The sequence below is a fragment of the Botryllus schlosseri genome, chromosome 6 (genome assembly GCF_051294905.1).
Source record: "Botryllus schlosseri isolate E-star chromosome 6, Bs_hap1, whole genome shotgun sequence".
NCBI classification, from domain to species: Eukaryota; Metazoa; Chordata; class Ascidiacea; order Stolidobranchia; family Styelidae; genus Botryllus; species Botryllus schlosseri.
In genome coordinates this window covers 23,162,707-23,187,407 of record NC_137241.1, presented here as the reverse complement: position 1 = coordinate 23,187,407, position 24,701 = coordinate 23,162,707, and the positions used below count along the sequence as shown (strand labels likewise).

Sequence of the window (24,701 nt, the reverse complement as noted above, 5' to 3'; positions counted from 1 at the left end):
TATTGTTTGAAATGTTTTTCAAAACTCTGAATAGGCGTATTGCCTGAGAATATTATTGTTGATGCTCGCATCAAGTATTCCTCTTCCGGGTTTATTCATGTGCGATTCAATGGTGATAACGAACAAAGGTTCATGGGTTTATTTGTATCATTTGGGACTATAGTTTCAGGCGGTTAGTAGTCTTAGTACAGCTACAGTGCTAATTAGACCTGTCACAATACGCTTCCGCAGTCCATATGTCAATGTTCGGATACGAAAATGTTGTAGAGAATATTGCCAAATCGTGGAGTTACAATGTATATTTATCTGCATCGTGTGCTCACGAAATATACTGCGGAGATGGAGCTAATGAAATATATGTAGCTACATCACAGTGTTATATTCAGTGGCTCAGTAGTAACCCACCATTGGTGAAGTGGCGAGATCGCGAGTCCAACCGAGGTCGACTCCTGAATTCCAACGTTTAAGTGTTGAATGTTTACGTAAGCTCCTCCTTCCCACTCGATCCGCCAAGTTTCGTAATGAAGAATATAATGGCCTTCTGTAAAATGACCAAATAATAGCGTAAATACCATATAAATAGTCCAGAATAACCACCCTTGCTAAAATACCTTACTGAATAGATCTAATCGCATCAAAGGACACGTAAATTCCATGTTCTTTGAACGCTCAATTCCTTACATAGGCCTACGCAACAGCTACAACCAGGCCTGCATATGCGTCTCTTTGGCCTACAACCCACATCATCATTATATAGAAATAAACACCGATGGGTGCGAATACACGGGTGAAATGTTGTATGAAGAGGCATTATTCTGCGATAAATTAGGCCTTTTACTGTTGGATTGTAAAATGGCGCCATATGATCACATCGATATTCATGCAGGGAAGCGTCGTCTTTCTTGAAATTCTGCTACATTACTTTGTCCATTAATATTTGATTCCTTTTACGATAACGCGCTGATGTCAATATAGAATCGATTCTGGAATCCTGGATTTTTTCAATCTCTTTCGAAATCAGGACTATCACGAATTTATTTTCTAACTATAGCCTATGGCAAATAGATTTCATCGGTCTGGCGCAACGAATTGTAGATGTTACTTGTGTTGTTGATGACGGACTAGCTTTCCGAAATCTGACGTCCCGGGCTTTCGAACTTCTTTGGTGAAACGTGAAAAATACATCCTTATTCATTCTTATGACAGATCACGATATAATCCACAGATTAGAGCACGCGATATATGATATGGCCACCGTGACGGAAGAAAATCTGCTTCATAACTGTGACGATGGCACCCTCAACAGCAACTTCCAGAGGTCGGTTTCGCAGAGTCGCGCATCACCGTTAGGCTACATTGACGTTTTCAATTTATGGCGTCATCTAATACATAGGATATTTTGCGACATTGTTAGGCGTTTCTATACTATAATTTTCAATACTAGTAGAGGTTAGCGCTTATCTTTATGATCAGGCTGAATACTGCGATTCTTTAGACTGTTTCGTGCCTTAGTCGACGTTGTGGAGAAATCTCGAAACGAAGTACGTGCCACATCGCAAGACGACAATAAGACCTTGCCTGAACTAGGAAGTGACTCGGAAGGCGGAGGGTCTAGTGACGAAGACATCGATCATGGCTCGTCTGATCTTAGAGTGGAAGCAGTGGAAGGTGATGTGTTCACGCAGTCGAAGGCTTTTTTTTAATCGAGAAAGATATACTGCAACCCAAGTTTTTGCTTTTTTGTCATTTTATAGTATTTCTATTTCAGAGGTTTGATAATTTTCACGTAATAACTATAGTTAGGGTTGTGTTTGAAACAAAAATCATTGAAAACAAACATATATGTTTAAAACAAGGCCATTGTTTAAAACATGTTTTTATTGTTTGTTTTTAAGCCATTACGTCACGATAAGTAATTGTGACGTCATATTTGATCGATATAGACGATTGAAAATATATAGGGTAAATATAGCTCCTTTGACGAAATATCAACGTACTATAGCTGTTTAACCGACTATTTTTAGGGATCCAATAATCTCATATCGAATACGTCAGCTATATTGGGTTGTAATCGTCCGTATAGGCCCTTACAAGATATTTGTTGGAAAGTATTTACACAATTATGGCATAATTATACAACTTGAAAATACACAATTTTTTTTTTTGAAGAGGTGGCCTTTGTTTAAAACATGTTTTAAACAAAGTGTTTTAAACAACCATTTGTTTTAAATGCAATCCTAACTATATATAGTCATATTTTTTCGCGGCAATCAATTAGTATACTCATACTCATATCTACTTGCATTTCTTAGTTGAATGGTTGTATATTTTGGTGTCTTTTGGAACTCGCACTTGAGCATGACTATATTGTTGAACCACCTTTAATCAGAGGAAGTAGTAGGCTATAGTAGAATGAGACTGCTCCCCTAAAATTTGAATATTTGAGATATATTGGGTGATTTTTAGAAGCGCCATTAGATTTAGCACTCGTAGAGACTTATCGTAGAGACTGAAAACAACGATAATTATTTTCCTGGATGATTTGTCTGCCGCAGAAACCTTTTAAACAGCTCGCTAAAATTCACAAATTATCTAGGATGGCTGAAACACGAAAAAGGTCATATTCTAAAATTCGAAATTAAAACCTTTACAGATCTTAACAAGGAACTGAAATCTCTCGAAATCGACGAGCAAGTCAGTACTTTAGAAACACTCATCGTAATCGTCGAATACTACGTCAAATCGGGTGACGTCGAAGGATTTCGAAAAAACATTCGGAGGCCCGACAATTTCTTGCTTTCCCGCCCACGGCCAAAGATCTCAGACTTGAAGACGATGGCCGAAAACATGGAGCATCAGAAATTGATATTCCGCGCTGTGATGGTTCACAAAGCAATTGCGGCACTACTGAAGTACGAATACAAACATAAACCTGACCAGCACCACCAGCAAGCGAATATTGTCACCCCGAATGACGCAGTATCCGGAATAATAATGTCGATGGTAAAGGTTTTCCATTTATGCGTATCAACTGAGAACGATGACATCGAAAGGAATTCGTATGTGATCCACGTCATTCCGATTTTGTACGATATGCTAACAAACTTACGAGAGATACGTCATGCTAATCGGAAGTACCGGGCCGATTGCGAAGCTTGGGGCTTACTTTTCATCGCGCTCGTCCACGGAACACTAGCCGAATACATAGAGATGCAAAATGTACTGGACACCAGTGTTAATGCGATGATGAGGCGTTTCAAGAAGAAGTCGTCGAAACATTTCATATACGGCCTCAGCTGCGTAGCCTTAGCGATAGCTGAGGTTAGTGTTGGTGGTGGCAATCCGTCTGAGATGATGAATTCCGGCGTGAAATCCATACAGGAATGTGCCGATGTGCCAATCTGGGATGCTAAAGTCAATGTTGTCAACGAAGTCAGGAAACTTTCCGATATAATGGGAGACTACATCTCCTAGGAGGGCAATAAAGTGGATATTGGACGTCTCATTATTTTACAACATATATATCTTTCTACATCTTTCTTCCGAAATTTCCGGTATTATGCTAATGAGATCATTGTGATTGTTGTTGATTTTATAAATCAGTAGCAGAATAGAATGCGACTTGGTAGCAGTTCGGTTCATGCAGTTTAATGAAAATTTCATCAGACCAAACATTGAGATTGAGAGCTCACGCCGAGGAGAGCGGACGTGTGTTCACCACTCTCGCGATGTAGCAAATAGCTGTACGATAATATCAAATAGCCAGGAATTCTGAAGACAAGAAGTCGAATAGCCAATATAGTCCAGTGTTGGGATCAAGTCCCTACCTTCGAGTCACGAGTCATTTTGAGTCATTGCAGATTTTGACTCGAGTCATGACAAGTCAATCGATTTTTGAAGGTGACTCGAGTCACGTCAAGTCACTCGATTTTTGGAGATGACTCGAGTCGAGTCAATTTAAGTCAAGTCACGAGTCAAGTCATAATTCAAGTCAAGTTGGATTTTGGAAGTATGAGGCATGATTACGTCATTGCATTTTGATAGGTGTCTGAAATACAGATGGAGTGGTCATTGATTTTAAGCCGATGAACGAATATAGAGTTAAATATACATGCAAGAAGGCGCTGTATCGCTCACATATACGTATAATTGCTAATATATGTGAGTAATTGCATAGCCTCAGTTTATTTAGTTACCAGCCAAAATAGAGAATAGAAAAACAAATTGATAAGATGCAATACATTATCCATTTACAAATTGATATGATACAATTTGAGCCTGCGCCAATAGTTGAGGACAATAATAAACAATATTCGAATTCAATTTCAATCAATAGGTAAAAACAGAGAACAGAAATAGACATTTTGCTATTAAACTACTTTACTATACTATAGTTTACGACAACGTAAGCTGTAAGTTTCGATCATTTCGTTTGCGGTCAATTTACTTTCAAGGGAACAATGGAGACTCACTAAAACTATAGATAACTAACCTACGGATAGATACGCAACACCCGTCGTCACGCTTGCTTGCCCGGAGGAAATTACTGCTCAGCAATCTGAACGCAACGTAATTGCTAATCCCATAGCTGACGACCCGCGTGCTTCAATTCAATAAAGTTGATCTTATTTGAAAGCTACTGTCGCACTGATTCCGAAAATATGCATTAAAATCTAATCAGGGCAATGGAACGCCCTTGAAATACACCTCAAAGTTTGAAAATCGGCATGGTTCTGAACAATCGCAACCACACAAGGGCCATTGTCATGGTCATTGTGCTGCGTCGCTGTGATTGTTTAGAACAATGCCGTAGGTTAGTTATCTCTATTAAACGCACTATCATTGATCGCTCTCAAGGGTTACACCAGCGTTTCGCGTACAATCCGAACTTATGCAAGATACAATGATTTTTATCGACATCGATTGCTTGATGACTCGAAATTGACTCGTGAATTTTGCTCCGAGTCACGAGTCAATTCACATTACTGATACGCCGAGTCAAGTCAAGTCAAGAAATTTTAGCAAAGTGACTCGAGTCAAGTCAAGTCATACGAAAAAGGTGATTCGCGAGTCATCCCAATACTGGCATACTAGTGCTTTTCAACCTTTTGGAGCTCCATTCGCACTTTTTTAAATTTCATTCGCCGACCATTATGACCAAAATGCGAAATACCTTTGGGGTTTTCCTTAGGGTTACCTTATTTTGGGAATGCGAAAAGAGTACACTTCCAAAATTTCAGACTTACAATACCGCAGTAAAATCCGGAAAAATTGGTAAATTTATTCCGAGTTTGTAGTTGCTGGCAGTGTTGGGATGACTCGAGTCAGACTCGAGTCACCTTTTTCGCATGACTTGATTGACTCGAGTCACTTTGCTAAAATGACTTGACTTGACTTGACTCGGCGTATCAGAAATGTGGATTGACTCGTGACTCGGACCAAAATTCACGAGTCAATTTCAAGTCATCAAGTAATCGGTGTGGATAAAAATCACTGTGTCTTGCATATATTCGGATTGTTCGCGAAACGCTGGTGTAACCCGTGAGAGCGAATAATCATTCAAATATTGTGCGTTTCACTAAGTCTCGATTGTTCTCTCACAAATAAATTGACCGCAAACGAAGTGATTGAAGCTTAAGGCCTACAGCTTACGTTGTCGTAATTTGAGTACTAAATTAATAAAATAGCGAAATGTCTATTTCTGTTCTCTGTTCTTACCTTAACCAAACCAAACCTTTTGTGTTCTTGAAATCGAATATAGTTTATATAGTTCTCAATCATTGGCGCAGGCTCGAATTGTATCATCAATTTGTAAATGGGTAATGTGTTGCATCTTATAATTATGTTTGTCTATATTCTCTATTTTGGCTGGTAACTATAAACTGAGGCTATGCAAATACGTAGTTTAACAGTTCTACGTATATGTGAGCGATACAGCGTCTTTCTGCGAGTATATTCAACTCTGTATTCGTTCATCGGTTCGGAAGTAATGACCACTCAATCTGTATTCCAGACAGCTAGCAAATTGCAATGACGTAATAATGCATCATACTTCGAAAAGGCAACTTGACTTGAAATGTGACTTGACTCGTGACTTGACTTGACTTGACTCGACTTGACTCGAGTCACCTCCAAAAATCGAGTGACTTGACTTGACTTGACTCGAGTCACCTTTGAAAATTGATTGACTTGACTTGACTCGAGTCAAAATGTGCAATGACTCGAAATGACTCGTGACTCGAAGATAGTGACTTGATCCCAACACTGGTTGCTGGTTGATTATAAAATAAAAAGTCGTCTTTCCTAGCTCAACTCCCGAAAGACCCGCATGACCGTTACTTGAGCACTGCATGATTTCCTATATCTCAGTCCAATTTCCACGTCAGCAAAACTGCACTGAAGCCGCTTCAATAACTACAGCATCATGTCGCCCGTACTATAGCCAGGGCCCGAAGGGACCCAGATTTGTGTCCAACAAATTACTGCTCAAACGATTCGGTGTCCTAAACGAAAAATATATGCACAAACTAGGAAATTGCCAAGTCTATGGTATCAGTCCGGAAAACTTCAAAGACCTCGGTATCAAAAGTGCACGCATGTCCACGTCTTCCATCTATCATGTGGTGGAGAGAGTGAGATATTCTTTTTCGCAGGCACCATCGAGATGCTTTGACGACGGAGATGCGATATACGACCGTAAGGTCACCTAGTCTGCACCCCAATTTTTTTTGGTCCCCCATGCTCTCTATGGATGCTGAGCGCCTAGCAGGATAGGTTGCGATTTGCGAATACCAGTTTTTGAGTCTTTGGTATAGTATAACCATGTGTGTACTCTCTGGTATAACTCGGCCAGGAATCGAACACACAAACTACCGATCGAGAAGCCGCGGATGTATCACCGATACACAATAGTGGCGAGATAGCGCAGTGGTATTATCCGCGGCTGCAACACCAATCGGTGCGGGTTCGAGTCCGACCGAGGTCGACTTCCGAATTCCGATACGTAAGTGTTGGAGGTTTACCTAGGCTCCTCCTCGCCACCTCATCCGTGTCTGCGGTGTCTTACAAAAGCCTAGAGGTGGGCCGTGCTATAAGTCGGCAGTTACGGAAAATAAGAAGAATATCGGCCTGGTGTAAATGACCATAGCAGTCGACAAACACCATGAATACCCCAAAAACAAACAAACAAACAAACCTATACACAATCTCGCTCGGTGGACCAAAAGATCATCGCTCTATCAAATATGCAGGCCTGATTTGCGGAACATTATCTGGTCGGCAATCCGACAGCAATCTCGTCGAGCATGTCCACATTCAACTCGAAATACAAGCAATTTCTACTGAATGAATACTAGTCAGCTCTCACCATTTACTGGGCCACGACCTGACATATCGATCTCACCTTCCGTCACTTGCCACCTGATTCTGTCGCCTGTCATTTTATACTATTTGCAATTAGTTGCAACAATTGCAACTTTCATTCAATGTGCATGCCTCCTCGTTACATCGCCTAGGCCTAGGTTAGTGGCCCGTATTCAGAGACACGTCTCTATCTCAAACTCAAGTCGTGCTCGACGGAGCAAAGGCTGAGTCAAGCTCGATTCGAGAGATCGTTTGGTATTCGGGTAGGATTTCGAGCGTTGCTCGGTTTCGAGTCTTGCAGACGTCTGCGGTTTTGTTAGTTGCTCGCGATCTGGCAATCCGCGGGTTTGGATGTGATGTTGGTTGCCTAGTATTGCCTTCAATTACGTCAACACATTATATTAGAATTATACGCTGGATGTATAGACGAAATAACACCGCTCAATAACATGACTATTTGACATACTGTAGTAGCCAAACCAAATATTTTCAAATAATGAAACACCAGACTTCATCCTGAAGTTTTCAGGCATAAGCACAAGCTATTCATTGGATTACTGATGATGGGTATTGGTACCGCGTTGTTGATATTTTCCCCATACACAGGGACGGACGGTTTTATCAACTGTACAGCGATGATCTAACATTGCGTACATTCATAAAGCGCCAGGTCATCTATCATCGTGTATTGCATTTTTACGCATCGCCGAGGATTCGGTTCTTGCTAGGATTGGAGGATCGCTGTTGTAGACAACAGCTTGTGTGTGGTTTTTCAGTAACATTCATCCTCCATTCGTTTCTACATATCCTGATGCTACGTTTTATAGTAAGTGAAAAAACAGAGCGTTGTGAGGAATTACCCGATTTTGCGAATCCATCGGAAACCTTTCTGATGAAAATGTCCGCCGATTTGGGAATAGCCTACGCAGCCAACGATGAAGCCATACGGCGCTAGAACATGATTTCTTTCTTACAACGGTGCTATATAATACAGTTGAAATTGTGAATTCAGGCACCAAACATGCTCACAGCAATATATTCAGGGCCAAACCGTAAAAAGGGAATGAGTAAGGCCTTGAGTCTGCCCTCCGCTTGACTCGGAAAACGCTTGCTCAAACGCCGCATTTCTAGATCGACTCCAACCTCAGATCGTCATTGAATACCATAACCACAAAAGTAGAACTCGAAAGAGCGCCAAGTTCGACTCCAGTCGAACTCAAACTCGTTCTCTCGCTTCGCTTTCTGAATACCGATTCTTACGCAGTTGACGCAAAATGAGTTTGAGCACTGAGTAAGGTTTCTTCCTATCTTTCATTGTATCGCAGTCTTGTGACGTTTTAAAATGAATAAATTTGATGAATGAACTTGAAGTTGAACTTGAAGCACAAGATTGCGATAAAATGAAAATATAGGACGGGGTTGAAATGAGTTGGTGAATAAGATCCATAGACTACCGCAGTGCTCTTCAACCTTTTTCGCCGTGGTACACCCTTTTAAGGTTTATATACTTGAAACTGGTACACCCCCGACCGGATAGCTCATTGATTCCGTATAGCAAGCCTAGACCTGGGGTGTTCAACCTCTTTGTTATTCACGGCCGTGCTTCGATTCCTTATATAGCATACTACCGCATTCCGGCGTAGAGACGTGCTGGCCCATCTGGACGTCATATAATCAGGACTCTAACTGCCGCACCCCAAACCCGTCGATTGGGGGGGGGGGGGTGAACTCGAAGACATCCCTAAATTATTTCTTGAATAAACATAAATTAACGATTATATTTTTAAAAATTTGGTCAACTTCATTCAATTTTTTTCTCCCTACGCTCGATTTATTGTCAAATTTCTTGATTATTGGGTAGGCTTCCCAAGACAAAATAGGCAAGATTAATAGCAATAGGCATTCCGGTGTCGGTCATTACCGCACCACGACGCTCCAAGACATGTGAAGTTTTAGGCCATGTAACAAAATGCGATCCTAGAAGTGTACCAGAATGATCGGCAGCGAGAAAACATTGGTAAAAAAGGACCGCAAACATTGGTAAAAAAGGACCGCCCTTGTGCTGGCTGAAAAACCCGAGGGGGCCAAGGGGCCCACCGGAATTATTTTTATTTACGGGCCCTACATTTTCCAAAACATTTCATTTTGATTGTAAATCTTAAAGTAAATCTGATTGCCTGGGCAGAGAGAGAGAATAACAAATTTATAAGAATAGCCTGTATGCAATTTCTGATATTATTGACGCATTCAATCACGAATTATAGAAAATTTCACGCCTCCCGCGACCTTACGCTATAAACTAGCCCACTAACGTGCATAACAAATTTCGCAGACAAAGTATAGCGGTTAAAACCTAGACCGTGATGAGGGGTCTACTGTTTAGTTTATGACGCTATGGGGGCCGACCAACGTTTTTTTAGGGGGGGGGGGCTCACGAAGTGCTGTTTCGGCACTGCATATACTCATGTTAAATTGGCTACTGGCAACTTCACACCGCGGAGAGCGCTTGTGGTGATCTGCACCATCACTGATTTCTTGAGGTATAGGCCTACCTTGCGTATAGAAGTTTTTAATTGTAACAAAAGTCTCGCGGGCGCTAAAAACTTTTACATGTGGAAAAATTATTTCGTTTATAATATGGGTAGTTTCATATATTACTGTCAACTATCCATTCTTGGCACACGTGAATGATTAAGCGATCAAGCTGATGGGGGGGGGGGGGGGGTGTAGGCACACACGCATAGGCTACGAATCCATCTTGGTATTACTTTATGGGGTGCATCATTTTCCTTCACGGTTTGTATTTGTTTGGTGGGACTCAGATTACACTATATATAAAATACGAAAAATCGTGGTCCCCTGAATCGCGCAAGCTTGAATAAAATTTTCAAGTTTAAAATCCCTCAAAGATTTGAGAACCTAGTCGTTAATTCAAATTTCATGTTAACGGACGCCAAAACACGCTCTAATTCAGGGGCGGGCAACATACGGCCCGCGGGCCGGATGCGGCCCGCGAATTGATCTTGTCCGGCCCGCGGACAGTTTTCCGTCTTACATGATAATGTGGCCCGCGGACCCAGTCTGCCGAGATTCCCCACTACTTTCCTACTACGTCAAATGTTAGTGACTGTATGTTATTATATACGTGTATGCGCAGCGTGCAGCTTACGCGTAAGTTCGTCAAAGCCAGAAGACTTGCGTTATCGGCATTTACGATGTAGGCTACTCAACCCTAATGTCGTTTGTGGTAGTCATGGTGTTTGTCGACTACAATGGTCATTTACACCAGGCTGGTATTTCTTATTGTTGATTCCGTAACCGCCGACTTGTAGCACGGCACTCTTCTAGGCTTTTGTAAGATACCGCTTATGCCAGGGGTCGCCAGCTCAAAACGGGTCGCAGGCCACTTTTCAAATTTCGTAGAGGACGCGGCCCGCACGAATCAAATATCGAGATTAACTAGGCCACACAGTTGAACAACGACTCTATCTCGTCACCTACTCAACCCTAATGAATTGATATCTTGGTAAATTTGGGGTATACCGGGCTTATCGAACGCCTTGAAATCTTAATTAAGGATTGCACCGCGTGTTGATTGATCCGATAGAAGCAGACATGGCGGCGTCTGTATGACAATGCTATTCTCAAATTCACATTTTGTTCGTCACTATCGGCGAGCAATGGCTTTGAAGTAACATTGCTGTCGTCAAAATACATTCATTAAATATGATATATTCAACGTATATGTGGATAAATGGGCGAATAATGTATCGATTCAGCAATCCGGCCCGCCAAGTACTTAATTTTCCTGTATCCGGCCCGCCGACCAGAGAAGTTGCCCGCCCCTGCTCTAATTTAATGAATATGTTTTGCATAAACATTGTTCAACGGCTACCTGCGACCGTATGTCTGCAGGTGTTGGCCTGTTGAAATAAGGATGAACAATGCTGCAACGTATTTGAAATGCTAAATACTAAACAGGGCTCGAGGATCCAGACCACCAGCTAGCACAGTGGTTCTCAAACTAGATCCCCTCCAGACCCCCTGGCTACGCCCCTGTAATGATGTAGCCTACACTGCTCTATTTATAAGGAGCTCACAGAAAGTACAAATTCAATATTTCTGAACCGTCGCAGTGGTTTCCTCAAGCATCATTATATACGGATATTGCAAGCGGAACACATGTCATCTCCATCCTTTTCTACTCCAAAAGGAATAAAAAAAAGTCCATACCAACATTCAAGTGACGCGCACAAACATAATATGCTTATGATACATCGAAAGGAATATAGCTTACAAGCTCGTGCAGCTGATATGAACATATTTTACGATAATGCACGCCCGGTCAACATATTGATGTTCTGAAGCATACAATTGCCTGTTTATTGTGATAGCTATATAGTCATCGGTTCATTTTAATTGGGATCTGGTACACCCCGGTACACCCCATGTGAGTGGTACACCCTTTTAAAATTTTGGTACACCCTAGGGTGTACGAAAACCCCCGTATTGAAGAGCTCTGGACTACCGGTATATAGGCCTATGCAGATCTTCTTAAGGGTTTGGTCAATCAATCAGACACCCGACCGCTGCCTACCTGTTCTAGTCGTGTCGCAAAGTCAGTGTGCAGCAGCCTATAGATTGATGAGTGCTCAGTGCTCTCTGCTCACCAAGCTGACATCGCCGATACGCTGCCATCGACAATATATATCCACCTCAAAAGTACCCCAGAGTGCAGACAATGCAGATCAGATTGCTTGCTTGATGGTGCAGCATCCTCAGTCACGTCAGTCGAGTTCTGGGTATAGAGGCGCAAGTGTGGTGAATTCAACTAATATGAAGTAAATAAGTGTTAATAGTAGAGGTCCTTAAAAAATCACCCATTTATCGCCTAATGTCACAACGACAAATATTTTTCTATATTTGGAACTCGGTTAACCTCATTTACTGGCGTTCGCTCCTGATGAGAGCCATTCGAAAAGCTCCGAGTGGTATAAATTCGGCAACATGAACGTATTGTTTGCTGCAATATTTCAAACCATCTTTCCAATCTTCTATAGTTTTTTTTATATAGATATATAATCTACAAAATACAAGATTTCCCTGTGGTTTTGGATTTTTCCGCATATTACAACTGTAGCCTAACCATTACGTGAGAGATATTGCAGTACTAAAGCTTGGATTCCCACTCTTATCGGATACTTGGTGACGAATGACGATACATTTTACAAATTTGATGAATTGCTGAGCTTCCAAGGTTTTGAAAAATGGATTACATCACACGGATTCATCCTCCGAGACATTTGAACGGACTGCTATGCAGCTATTGGAAAAATTATCGACAGCATTCTAAGAATTTATCGTTGTCGCATAACATTGTACGAAAAGCTAACCTACACAAAAGCCCGCCTCTTTTGATGATGCACGGACTTCTCGGCAACAAACGCAACTTCAATCTTGTCAACCGACTCATGCAGAAATCCTTGCCTAATACGGCAATCATTACATGCGACTTGAGGAACCACGGAGACAGCCCACACTCTGATGTTATGGACTACTCATCCATGCGCGATGATACACTTGAATTACTGCATTTTTTAGGAATTGGGGAGTGCTATTTGTTAGGACATAGCTTAGGAGGACGTATCGCCATGTCAGTGGCATTGGCGGAACCAGAAAAGGTGAAAAAACTAATAGTAGTTGATGTTTCGCCGGGTGTTAAAGGGGAGGAGCGCAGTGTCTCTAAAGGAGCGTTCGAGTATGTGAAAGCTATGGATCGTGTCAATTTTGATAAAATACCTCCCAGGTCTAGCCCAAAAGGGTATGTCGACAAACAGCTGATGTCTGCTGTAAGGGATAAATCTGTCAGAGACTTTGTGTTGACGAATGTCGTTAGAAAGTCGTCGGGCGCTTACGGCTGGAGAGTCAATGTTGAAGCCATCCTCTCGAACAGAGAGAATATCAGTTATTTAGGCGGTGATCACGGATTTCAACCTTACCAGCGCGATGCATTATTTCTTACTGGGGAAAAGTCCGATTATGTAACAGCTTCAGATATTCCAGAGATAAAGCGTCTTTTTCCAAATTCAGCAATCAAATCATTACCAAATTGTGGTCATTGGGTGCATGCTGACGACCCCAACGCTTTTGCTGCAGCTGTATCGAAATTTGTTTCTTGAGTAGGCTAGTGTATACTCAGGTGCTTTATTTTCTGGTTTCGATAGTGCTACCAATTACATTATTTCTCTCTTGTGCGCGCATTACTTACGTCATTGTATTACGTCAGGTCTAGTTAAAGTATTCTCAATGAAATGGTACTGACAAAAGCATCATGCTCCTATCTACTTCAATCCGTGCCTGTGGTTTCGGTTTCCCATGGCCAGGAAGTTCTACAGGTAGGCACTATTTAATGTGTGTTTCCAATAAAACATTCTAGCAGTTTTAGCTTGTTTACTAATAGTAAGCTAGATCTTGCAATAAATTTTATGCTTCTCCAGCATATACTAGCATAATATTCAAAGTCTTGATGTATTCATAAACCAATCGTCCTATGATAAATTATAGCGGTGTCAATGGCAATTGATAACAGACCAGAGAATTCGACTGAGTAGTTCTATGCAGAATAATAAATAAAATTAAAGTTCTATAATTGAATTGTCAATCGAAATTTTTAAGCCAGTATACAATCAAGCAATGCGCAACAAGCATTACTAGTAATATGATTATCATGATCTCATATTAAAAATCGCAATCAGTGTGATGTGGGTTACGTATTCTAGAATTTGGTACATTTTGAAGGATTACCAGACATCTCTCTTTGTTTGATTTACTAAATCTGTGGCTCTTATCATAACAGTCTCTAGTCCACCAGCCTATTGCAAGATGTGATTAAAATAAGGTTCACTAAAATACTGTCAATACCTGGATAGGGGGCCTATGCAAGGATGCATAGGCGATATTTATGGTAATAATTTTTTTTTACATTTAATATACGGTAATAAATATTTTTAAACCGATGCCTTCGATTTTCAAGTATATCACCAAGTGTTTTTTCGTGTCACATTCCCAGGCTCTTCACAAACAGCAACAATCAGGCGTCCTGTGCGATTTGGATATTGTCATAGAAAGTGAAAAAATTCCAGCGCATAAATCTGTTCTCGCAGCGTCAAGTAAATATTTCAGCGCGCTTTTCGAAATCGGTCAGGACACCGACACTGCTGGTTCAAAAGTAATTATCTTATTTGTTGTCGCATTCATTCGGTTGAAACTTTTTTTCTTTCTTACAGGCTGGCAATGTACGAGAAATCGTCTTATCCTCCGTGCCGCGAACCACATTCCTGCCTATATTGCATTTCATGTACACTTCGTCATTGCACGTTTTCAAAGAAAATGTACACGATATACTTAACATAGCAAAAAAGCTTCAGATAGCATCGATTGTGAAGGTAAGACTCGCGGTATTTGTAAGAGGCATATGTTAATAATATGGTATCATTATTGCTTGTAGACTAGGAAGACAAACTCGAAACAGTAGAACTGAGCAATTATATTCGACCTGATATTAGCTTTTTAGCCTACTAGCCAAAATTGTGAAAAGTACTTGGCTTGAAAAATCAAAAGCATCTCGATGGTGCAGGCAAGAATGAATATCGTCTCTCTCTACCGTACATACATAAAAGTAGCGGTTTCCAAGTATGTATTCTAGGCTTAGAAGCAGAAGTAATCTAGAATCTTGTCCACTCAAGGAAGTTCCGCAAGTAGACAAAACTGCTTGAGTACTTCGAAAAAGTAGTTACACTTCTTTTCTGACCACCTATACATAGAATTTGCATAAAACTTGTCATCGACCACAGCAACGGTTTGCAAAGAAGTTTGGGTCACGATCTGGCAACAGGAAATACTGAGGTAGCCTACCGGTACATTGTTGGAAACTACTGTACCTGATTGTGCAGCGTTTGTATTTGAAGCGGGGCATGGTTCATGTCAGGGGTTCCCAACCTGTGAGGCATGACGGCTTTGAGCCTTTTTAAGGTGGGGTCATGGAAAAATTTAAAAAGGCCTATCATCTCTATAGCAAAGGATATAAATTAAAATCTAGTGAAAAACACTAGTACCCTCAATAAGCTTCTTCTTGATCTTCAGTTTACTCCCGTTGTTTAACAAATTCAGGCAAATCGCACCCTAAACTTGACGAAATTGTCACGCCATTGCTATTGACTTTCACATCAACATATCGTTGTGAATGAGGTGGGCTTTCAACAATGTTACTTTTGAAGAAAGAAACGGCGCAGTCTCTTAGATGTTCAATATTTCATGAAGGATCTTCCCACCGCAGATCAGCAATTAAGACATTGTCGTAGCAAAAACAAGGTTAACCATCATGTTAGCTGATATGCAGCCGCTAAAATATGTAGGCTACTTATCATTTTCATTGTGTTTATACTTGTATCATTTTACCATTTTAACTTCTCTATAAATTAGTATATACCAGTGTTACCTAATTCTTTCGAAAATGTTCTAAAAATAGAGGGCCATTGATCTTATATCATAGTACTAGAAGAAGACACTTACTTTTCGTTCCAGTACCAGCCTACTGCGTTGCTGGCCATCTCTTCATCAAATTCCCGATAGGGTGCACGTGTAATGAATTTCATGTTTTCTTTAGATTTGCTCCAACCTGGTTCAAAATAGTTTGATACTGCCATCTCTGAAGGACAGTGAGCAGGTCAATAATAATAATACTATGGAGTCCCGCGTGGATAAAAGTCGCGATGTTCTCTACGTTGATTTCGGCGAGTGCAATGACAGCGGGGTTATGACCACAGATCAGTCGCCTAACATTCGCAGAAACGCTGGTATGTGACTGGTATTCCTAGTTTGTTCTATGATGGTGTGATATTTTTTGTGTTGCAGATTGCCACCAAGCTGCAGTAAGGTATAGTAGGATCTGGCACGGTATAAATATTTTGTAATTGATATGCTACTGACGTTTCATAGTTCTGAATCTACCCTGGCTGTTCAAGTAAACCCTGTTGCAACTCATTCATCATTCATGGATTCTGAGGAGAAGATACCCGAAGTTGAGGCAAGATCACAATAGACTACATCTTAAATTACTACAGGATAATTACACGTTCGATAAGTTATTCATTACAATGGATGATCCGTTAACGAATGTAAAGACTGTAGACATCTCCAGTCACGGCTTATTCAAGGTTGTAATGACTCGAGTCACGATTGTCTGATGACTCGACTTGACTCGAGTCATTTTTTCAAAATACGGAAATGACTCGACTTGACTCGAGTCATTTTTTCAAAATACGGAAATGACTCGACTCGACTCGATCAATCTGTGTATTGACTCGACTTGGACTCGAGTCATTGTGCATGCCTCGAACAAAGTCATATGACTCGAGTATCAGACGGTCAAGACCGACATTTCATTGTAATTTCGAAGAACAGTAAAGTAACCACACTCTTGAAAATGCGACCAGAAACTGCTAAAATGGAGGAAAATTAGCATATTATAAATGCGAAGTATTCGGTATCACCAAACAGAGTTATAAAAAGTGGGTTCAACAAGACTTTACCTGGAAACCGAGCGTTTAACACCATGACTTGGACTCGGACTCGAGTCATAATACCATGACTCGGACTCGACCCTCTGCTCGATGACTTGGGACTCGGACTTGACTCGGTGGTGAAGTGAAAATGACTTGACTTGACTCAAAACTATAAAAGTGAGATTGACTTGTGATTCGGAGCTATGTGACTTGGTTACAACCCTAGTCTTATTACATCTTTAAAGATTATTACCAGTATTGAGTTGTGATACAGTCTGTATTTAGGGAATATTGATAGCGATCGGTAGGTTGCCATATTCGCTCATGTCTCTAAATTATCAATTTTGGCAAGAAGTAAGCTGAATAAACTTATGTTTTGGCAGAAAGTTATCTTTAGAACAGTGGTTCTCAAACTGGGGGCGCCCCTCTTGTAGGGGTCATGAAAGCTTCTTAAGGGGGGTGTGAAGCTGCGGTCAACTGAATTTTTTACCTCCAAAGAATAGTAATTGCTCTCCGTGTTGTCGGGATTTCATATTTGAGAGTTCTTTCATCAACAGTCATGATGTTCCATGCCATCAAACTATCACTTGGGATTGATAGCATTCTGGTTGCATTTTGCGATATGACGATAAGGGGCGCGCGAAATTTTGTACTATCATAAAGGAGGTGCGTCTAAAAAAGTTTCAGACCCACTGCTCTACAATGATGTTCGTGAAGCAATTCAATTCGCAACACTTTTCACTTTCTACATGGCGTTCCGATAAGCGGCATCAAAATTATTGTACCACTGCATCTGCCAATTATGTTCTTATGATACCTAAATCCCCAGCAAGTCATACGTTATCATATTATTTGTGTAGTGTATTCTATATAGAGATACTTGAAATTTGCTTTTGTTATGTCTCTATTGTATCAAAGTACTTCGCAATCATTCTGAGATAGTAGCAACTGAAATCAATGCAGTCCATAAAAGTGATGGTACTGAAATTAAATATGCCGCCTCTGTCAGTACAGTCGTGTTTCGCAGACAGAAAACCGACTTTGAGGGCCAAGCTTTTGTTGTGCCTTCATTTATCAATGTCATTGCTAGATGATATTTTTTTCCTAGTTCGTCGATTTTTATTGCCAGTTCACGCACTTGATTTCAGGAGAGTGCAAGAGAGTCCGCCGAAGTTCCAGCGAAGCAAGATGAAATCTCATCCAGTAATTCAAATGCGCCACCTGTGACATATGAAATATCTTCTAATTGTCAGGTATAACTAGAAATTTCCATGGCCTAGTTGTCATAATGTACTGATAATGTCTTGTCTTAATGTCATGAGTACAGGTATTCGCAGAAATCAGACAATTGCATTTATAATCCAAACCTGTATTTTGAGGTCATGTTTTATCTGTCGTCCTTGTTGATGTGAAGCTAGTAACTAAAATTGGAATGGATTTTGTTGTGATTTACAACTTCTCGGACAGATTCGGGTTATAGCTAGAGTAGCCTTTGTGTGCAGTGCTGCTTAGTGGTTGAAACCTGTTTTGTAGGAGCCGGAATGGAATCTAGACTAGACTATGAAATTCTTATTGTGTTCGCTGAACCTACAGGAGAGAGCCACCCAACTTTCCAGGAATGGTTCAAATATCAGAAACATGTAGACAGGCCGTATCACGTGCCACGGCCCGGTTTTGTGAAGACAAAATCTGCGTTTGGTCATTTGAACTAAACATGTCTGCAGCAATTATCACCTAACATTTTATCAAGTGAGCGTGGTATCCAGAAGAATATGTTTTTCTGTTATAGAGCCCAAGGAGCGGGAGGAAGTATACTTGCACTCAGTGCAAGACATCGTTCAAAAAGCGGTCGAACTTGAATCGTCACGTTCTGACCAGGCACGCGTCTTCGAGGAAGTTTGTGTGTTCAAAGTGCGGAAAAAAGTAAGCGTTTCACCACACGAAGGTGATACCACTTATTTACTTATCACTCTACTTATTTTCATTTGTGGTTGGAACTATCTGTCCCTAAGAAGTAGTTTGACCTGAAGAAACTTTTTTGACTTGGAACCTGACAAATTTTTACATAAAAGACTTTATTTTAACAAAATCTGGACCTATGAAGAATTCCAGTAGTTACATCCCGCATTATGGTATAGATAATTAAAAAAATTTGTGGTACAACGATAGATACTTTCGTACATTCTCGGGTAGAAAAGTGTCCGTCCTTAGTGAGTAGCTTGCCAAAAATGGAGAAAGAACGTTCAACAGCTGCAGTTGATGGCTGGCAACACTGAAGTTGTGTGTACACTGTACCGGTACACTGCTGGTGACACACCGTGTTGCTTCATTCTGACAATGTTGTCTACATCACAATTTTTCATCATGTGCTTTTTGATATAAGAACCAATGCTCACACAGTCTTGCATCAGTTAGGATATTGCGGTACGTTGAGCATAACACCATGTCAACCTATTTGTTTCATTTGACCGTTTATGATTCACAATGAGCAGATAATGGGCCGTCTAAAACGGTATGCTTATGAAGTAGGCTACAAGCTGTAAAATGTCTAATGATAAGTTCACCAACAGCGCAAACATTTGTGCTACAAACGAAATGTAGGTGGCAAAAAAATTTTGACTCTGTAAACAATTTTGTTGACTTTTTGATATGACAAAAAAAATCGCCCTAGTGATCAGTAATGAAGTACTTGCACTACTTCCGAGCGCTCAAATAGGTTATGCCTATTTGGATGGCTAATTGAGTGGTTATGTTTTTTAAACGTTACTTGAACAGCCTCTGCACAAGCTGCTCACTGCATCGATCTGAATTTCAGATACGCGATCAAACAGTCCCTCCAGTATCATATGGCGATGTCGAAGTGCAGCGAAACGTATCCCGTGCCGCCTGCCCCTTCCCCAGCTCCCAGCTCGGGTTTCACGTCTCACACCCCTACCTCCGACGTGAATTGCGACTTTGGCGTGCCTTTCCACCAGGTCGAGTCGTCTGCGCCAAGTATGCAGGACTATTTGGTTCACACCACTGTCAACGACAGGTGAGAATGATTGAGTTACGTAGGCGACATGCAGAGCTGGTCGCTAACAAAGTAGCCTACTTGTGCTTTTCCGGAGTACGCAAGTGGTTTTGCCTACTTACTCGAGTCGTTATGTCTTTAGGCTACGTCCTCTTCTATTTGAAAAGTTTTCTAGCCAAAAGTTCCAATTTAGATTTTGGAATGTAGAGAGTAGATTCGGGATGAGGGTAAAATTTCCGTAGAAACTCTGTGAAATGGCCTCTGTATCATGGTGAAGCAGGGTGGTAACCGAGTCACAAGTCAATGCCACTTTTATAGTTTTGACTCGAGTCAAGTCGAGTCATTTATAATTCACCACCGAGTCAAGTCAGAGTCAGCGAATAGAGGGCCGGGTCCGAGTCATTGTATTATGACTCAATCCGAGTCCCAAGTCATTGCGTTGACTGCTCAGTTTCTAGTGAAATTTTTGTTCAAACCATACTTTTTATAACTCTGTTTGGTGATATCGCGGGGTTCACATTTTAAATATACTCGTTTTCCATACTTTTAACAGTTACTGGTCAAATTTTCAAGTACCAGTAGTCGAAAAACCAACAGTGCGGATACTTTACTATTCTTCGAAATTACCATGAAATGTCGGTCTTGGCCGTTTGAGACTCGGGTCATCAGTAAATCGCGACTCGAGTCCGCCCGACCCGTCTCGAGCCCAACCCTGCGGTCAAGGAAGATATTTTCGAAGATTGCACCTATCTGCAGTATAATCAGTCACTTACACACGTATTTCTATTTCAAAAGGGGCCGTCTCCTTTTATCCACTGAATGTAACCCATGGGACCATTCTATCTATCCGCTTTTTGAAATTACTTCAACTTGGGCACTTTTCGAACGGAATAACTGCAGAAAATATGCAGACCCGTCTTGAAACTTGATACTTGAGTACTTTTACACTTTTTATCTCTACTTACACTTGAAGTAGATATGGCTTGGAAATCTCTACTTTTACATGTAATTGAGTATAGATTTATGTTATTCTATTTGTACTTTAGTAGTAATCTTAACTACTTAGCATATAACAGGCATAACCTGTGTCATGGTAACACGGACTCTTTGCCTCGGCAGCTTGGAGAGTTTGAGCGATTCAAACTTACTCGTGCAGTCGCTGGTGTCTACGAACTCGATTGATTCGCTGACGCTCATGATGCCGACCACGTCGCTGTTTCCGTCACTGGTCAACATTCAAGACGACGGGATGTCGTCCACTTTCAATCATTTAGACGCCTTAAACAATATCGTGTCCGATCATCCGGCGCCCCGCGCTCATGGGGCCGAAGACACTTTCCTTTGCAACGGAGGGAATTTCATGAGCGACGACGACAGCAGTGTGCCCACTATCAAAAGCGTGCAGAGCATTAAGAGCGTGGCGGCGTATCCAGAGTCGGAGGTGTGTTGTTGCAGTGGTTTTCTTCTCCTATTTTGTGTTTTTGAAGTTACTGTAGCATTGTAATGTTCCGTTGGGACTGGACATGATGATTCATATACCGAAATTCGGGTCGCGTAGTCAATAAATCCCACACAATGCACAGTACGAGTGTGAATACTGTTTTATTGCAAGCTAATAGGTAATAAGCCCAATCACACTACGATATGAAAATATAAAGAATGTGCCAAACATGCATGCAGCCTGAAACCTGGCGACTGCAAGTGAAGCGCAATGTCTGTCATGGTTGATTAAAGTCCTTGTCCAATTATAATGAGCCATAATTTTTCGACAACTGAAATTATAAGCCTGTTCTCATAAATAGTTGAATTATCAAGAATTATAGTCTTGATGCTAATAAATAGTTGAATTATCAAGAATTATAGTCTTGATGCTATATTGCTACTGAGGAAGTTGTGTATCCTCGCTTGGCGGTATCACATGCGGCTGTAGAGCCCTAAGCTTTGTTATTCTTATATTATAATAACCGAATTTTTCAGGTTATGGTGAGCCACCAATCTTCTATCCAAGAGAACACTCCTGTCTCTATGTCATGTACAAGTAAGCGCAACATGATGATGATAGTTTTACACTGAAATTTAACCGTTTACCGCTTTAGTCGTTACAACGGAACAGTTTTGCGCACCAGACACCACCACTTCGGCAACAATCGGCGGTGGAGTCCTTGGGAATTTAGAAAGTGCTCCGAAATTGATCAAAATCGCACCAAAGACTCCGCTCGTAAGTATGATGAGCAGGAATGAGGCGTTGAATGTAACACTGGTGGGGTGATCCAATATTTTGAGTTTATCTGGATAATTGTCTTAGAAGACAATTAGGTTGCAGCATATTTTTGGTTATGTGACGAGCTGATAGTGACACAGACTTGACATCTGATGTATAGATATGTCATAGATCTATATTTTTACTGAATTGATCTGCCACTAGCTCTTGATGATATATTGATGTGAGCAGTTCTTTTTCGCCAATCGATGACCAGATTCCATTTTATACCTTGCTGTAGAAATTCTAACTTGGTTGGTTTGGTCCGTGATTCCAATAGAAGAGAATTGTTTGACTTGAAACGATCTGATTTGTCACTTGCAATGACGCCTTACAGATGATGCCGTTGAAAAGGCAACAGAAGCATACCAAACTGTCTACGAATAAAGAGAAAGTTCCTGTGGTTATACGCAGTCCTATCAACATTACTTCTTTATCTGATTGCTTTGTTGACCTAAACTCCAGATCAGGTAATATTCTTTGTGCTGTGTATTCACTATATAGCGTTGATTTACTAGTGTTTTCAGATCATATGGAACAAAGTGAGGAAACCAATCACATTGCACCAGATACAACTGGATCGCAAGAGCAATCTTCATCTCAAAATGGTGTGAAACATGTTTGACCAATTATACTCATCATATGGATGCAACAAGTTCTGCTGCTGTTCTGCTTACACCTATAACAAGCACTAATGTTTTCTTTTTAATTTATCTTGATTTCGCCATAAATTTTGATGCTTTACACTCGTACGCCCTTCACCAAACTATAATGTCAACTCCAGATACCTCCTGGAGTCCTCCAGCAGGAAAATGTAACAGTTGCGGAAGAGTTTTTCAATCATCCGAGGTTTTCATCACCCACAAACGAAAATGCTGTAAATGCCCGCATTGCGAGAGGGTTTTTTCTCAGGTACGTTATGCCAGGAGAATTGCTCATGTTTGTTTTCAAAGCCAAGCACTCCTGCGTTCAGCACTCGAATATGAGTCGGCACGTCAAGATATTTCACACCAAGTCGAAGCCGCACAAATGCAATATCTGCAGTCGAGCGTACGCACTGAAGCAAAGCTTGCGTTTTCACATGGAGACAAAGCACGGAGTTACAAATCGAAAAAAGAAATAAATTTTTTATATATGTTGCTAAGCGAGATTTTAGGATTTTCTTTACAATTGCAAAGTAGTGGCATGTTGTCTCAGGACCGGCAATGAAAGCAGTAGTGCAGTGATTTTGAGTCAGCATGTACATTGTACTGTACAGAGATGGTCAAGCAGTCAGTGTTGCCACCAAGTACGAGTAATGCTGTGAATTTCCAGTCATTTATCAGTAGGGTACCGTACGTCCTCCGTTTTCAAGGTTTTGAGAATGTCCGAGGGCGCCTTGATGTCCTTTTTGGCGAGTAGAGATTTTCAAGGCAACAAAACGGTCCGAAAAGTACTGATGTAGGTAGTTTACCAAATTGTGTCAAGCTATATGGTGCAGTGTTGGGATCAAGTCACTACCTTCGAGTCACGAGTCATTGCACATTTTGACTCGAGTCAAGTCAAGCCAATCGATTTTCGAAGGTGACTCGAGTCAAGTTACTCGTTTTTTGGAGGTGGCTCGAGTCAAGTCAAATTGAATTTACAAAGTATGAGTGATGATTCAAAGTCATTACATTTTGCTGGATGTGTGAAAGACAGATGTATTTAGGCTTACCATACGTCCTCTTTTAAGAGGATTTGTCCTCTTTTTTGAAAGTGCCCTCGGAGGACGCCCTTTTGTCCTCTTTTTTGAGATTTTGTCCTCTTTTTTGAAAATTTAGGTCAGATTTAGAGGAAATTTCGAGTGATATGCCGCAAATTAGCACAGAAGTTAAGCTCCGGCGGGTATTTCGGAGTGAAAAACGGTGATTTTCGCTCTGAGCGAAAAGATGACCTTTTTTTAGTCATCCACCTGGCAATGTTGAGAGAAAAACGGTATTTTGAGCTCTGAGCGGAAGTGATGACCTTTTTTTTTAACCGATCACACAGTGGGAAAAATTTACCGGTTTTTGAGAATTCTTCTCCGGTTTTGCATGTCTGAACTTTCTGAAAAAGTGTCCTCTTTTTAGATTTCCAAAATATGGTAAGCCTAGATGTATTGGTCATATATCTTGAATAAAATACCAAGTATCAAGTCAAATATATATGCAAAAAGGCGTATCGCTCTCGCAGACGTAGAGCAGCTAATAAAATACGTGAGCCGAAATAGAGGATCGAATACAAAGCGTCGAGAAGTTGAAACAAATTGGCATGATATGATACACTACCCATCCATGCGAATATAAACGCATAAACTATATTCGTTCGATTCAAATGATACAATGATGATTGTTTTAAGTGGGCACTGCGCGATGTAAGCACTGAGTCGTCTAAGAAACAGATACGTTGCTATTAGATTATTTTTCTGCTAGCACATAAACGCAGAGGTGGTCAGTAACGAAGTACTTCTACTTTTTCCAAGTACCCAAGTAGTTTTCCTCTA

At 40.9% G+C, this 24,701-nt stretch overlaps 3 protein-coding genes and 1 long non-coding RNA gene across 5 annotated transcripts; 3 read left to right on the top strand and 1 right to left on the bottom strand.

The window, feature by feature from the left end:
• The first annotated feature begins 37 nt into the window (after positions 1–37).
• LOC145441627 (uncharacterized) lies at positions 38–3,631 on the top strand. The gene is made up of 4 exons (XM_080319539.1): positions 38–461; positions 1,207–1,318; positions 1,496–1,668; positions 2,654–3,631. The coding sequence occupies exons 2-4, from the start codon at positions 1,248–1,250 to the stop codon at positions 3,472–3,474; spliced, it is 1,065 nt and encodes a 354-aa protein (XP_080175665.1). The 5' UTR covers positions 38–461; positions 1,207–1,247; the 3' UTR covers positions 3,475–3,631.
• Positions 3,632–12,146: 8,515 nt separating this feature from the next.
• On the top strand, positions 12,147–13,648 carry LOC145441621 (sn-1-specific diacylglycerol lipase ABHD11-like). Its single transcript, XM_080319533.1, has one exon. It carries the CDS (start codon positions 12,630–12,632, stop codon positions 13,539–13,541), a length of 912 nt encoding a protein of 303 aa, XP_080175659.1. The 5' UTR covers positions 12,147–12,629; the 3' UTR covers positions 13,542–13,648.
• LOC145441620 (uncharacterized) lies at positions 13,618–23,342 on the top strand. 2 transcript variants are annotated; one of them, XM_080319532.1, is made up of 16 exons: positions 13,618–13,757; positions 14,432–14,590; positions 14,649–14,807; positions 16,028–16,217; positions 16,276–16,297; positions 16,360–16,447; positions 18,074–18,178; positions 18,715–18,848; positions 19,741–19,959; positions 21,058–21,379; positions 21,916–21,976; positions 22,035–22,156; positions 22,536–22,635; positions 22,696–22,806; positions 22,983–23,110; positions 23,172–23,342. In XM_080319532.1, exons 1-16 carry the CDS (start codon positions 13,674–13,676, stop codon positions 23,319–23,321), a joined length of 2,154 nt encoding a protein of 717 aa, XP_080175658.1. In that variant the 5' UTR covers positions 13,618–13,673; the 3' UTR covers positions 23,322–23,342. The 2 variants fall into 2 exon arrangements, with proteins under 2 accessions (XP_080175658.1, XP_080175657.1); XM_080319531.1 differs by having other exon boundaries at positions 22,536–22,668; positions 22,726–22,806.
• LOC145441622 (uncharacterized) lies at positions 22,534–23,007 on the bottom strand. Its single transcript, XR_013915869.1, has 3 exons — positions 22,876–23,007; positions 22,696–22,832; positions 22,534–22,635 (listed from the first exon to the last, which is right to left on the bottom strand). It is a non-coding gene; the product is annotated as an uncharacterized LOC145441622 (long non-coding RNA).
• Positions 23,343–24,701: the final 1,359 nt, after the last annotated feature.

What these genes read in the sequence shown, in the direction of transcription:
- LOC145441627 (XM_080319539.1), top strand. Translation starts at nt 1,248, where the DNA reads ATGGCCACCGTGACGGAAGAAAATCTGCTTCATAACTGTGACGATGGC. An exon ending in CTCAACAGCAACTTCCAGAG is followed by an intron (nt 1,319 to 1,495) that starts GTCGGTTTCGCA and finishes GCGATTCTTTAG; the next exon opens with ACTGTTTCGTGCCTTAGTCG. An exon ending in TAGAGTGGAAGCAGTGGAAG is followed by an intron (nt 1,669 to 2,653) that starts GTGATGTGTTCA and finishes AAACCTTTACAG; the next exon opens with ATCTTAACAAGGAACTGAAA.
- LOC145441621 (XM_080319533.1), top strand. Translation starts at nt 12,630, where the DNA reads ATGGATTACATCACACGGATTCATCCTCCGAGACATTTGAACGGACTG.
- LOC145441620 (XM_080319531.1), top strand. Translation starts at nt 13,674, where the DNA reads ATGGTACTGACAAAAGCATCATGCTCCTATCTACTTCAATCCGTGCCT. An exon ending in AAATATCTTCTAATTGTCAG is followed by an intron (nt 18,179 to 18,714) that starts GTATAACTAGAA and finishes TTTCTGTTATAG; the next exon opens with AGCCCAAGGAGCGGGAGGAA. An exon ending in GCGAGAGGGTTTTTTCTCAG is followed by an intron (nt 23,111 to 23,171) that starts GTACGTTATGCC and finishes TCCTGCGTTCAG; the next exon opens with CACTCGAATATGAGTCGGCA.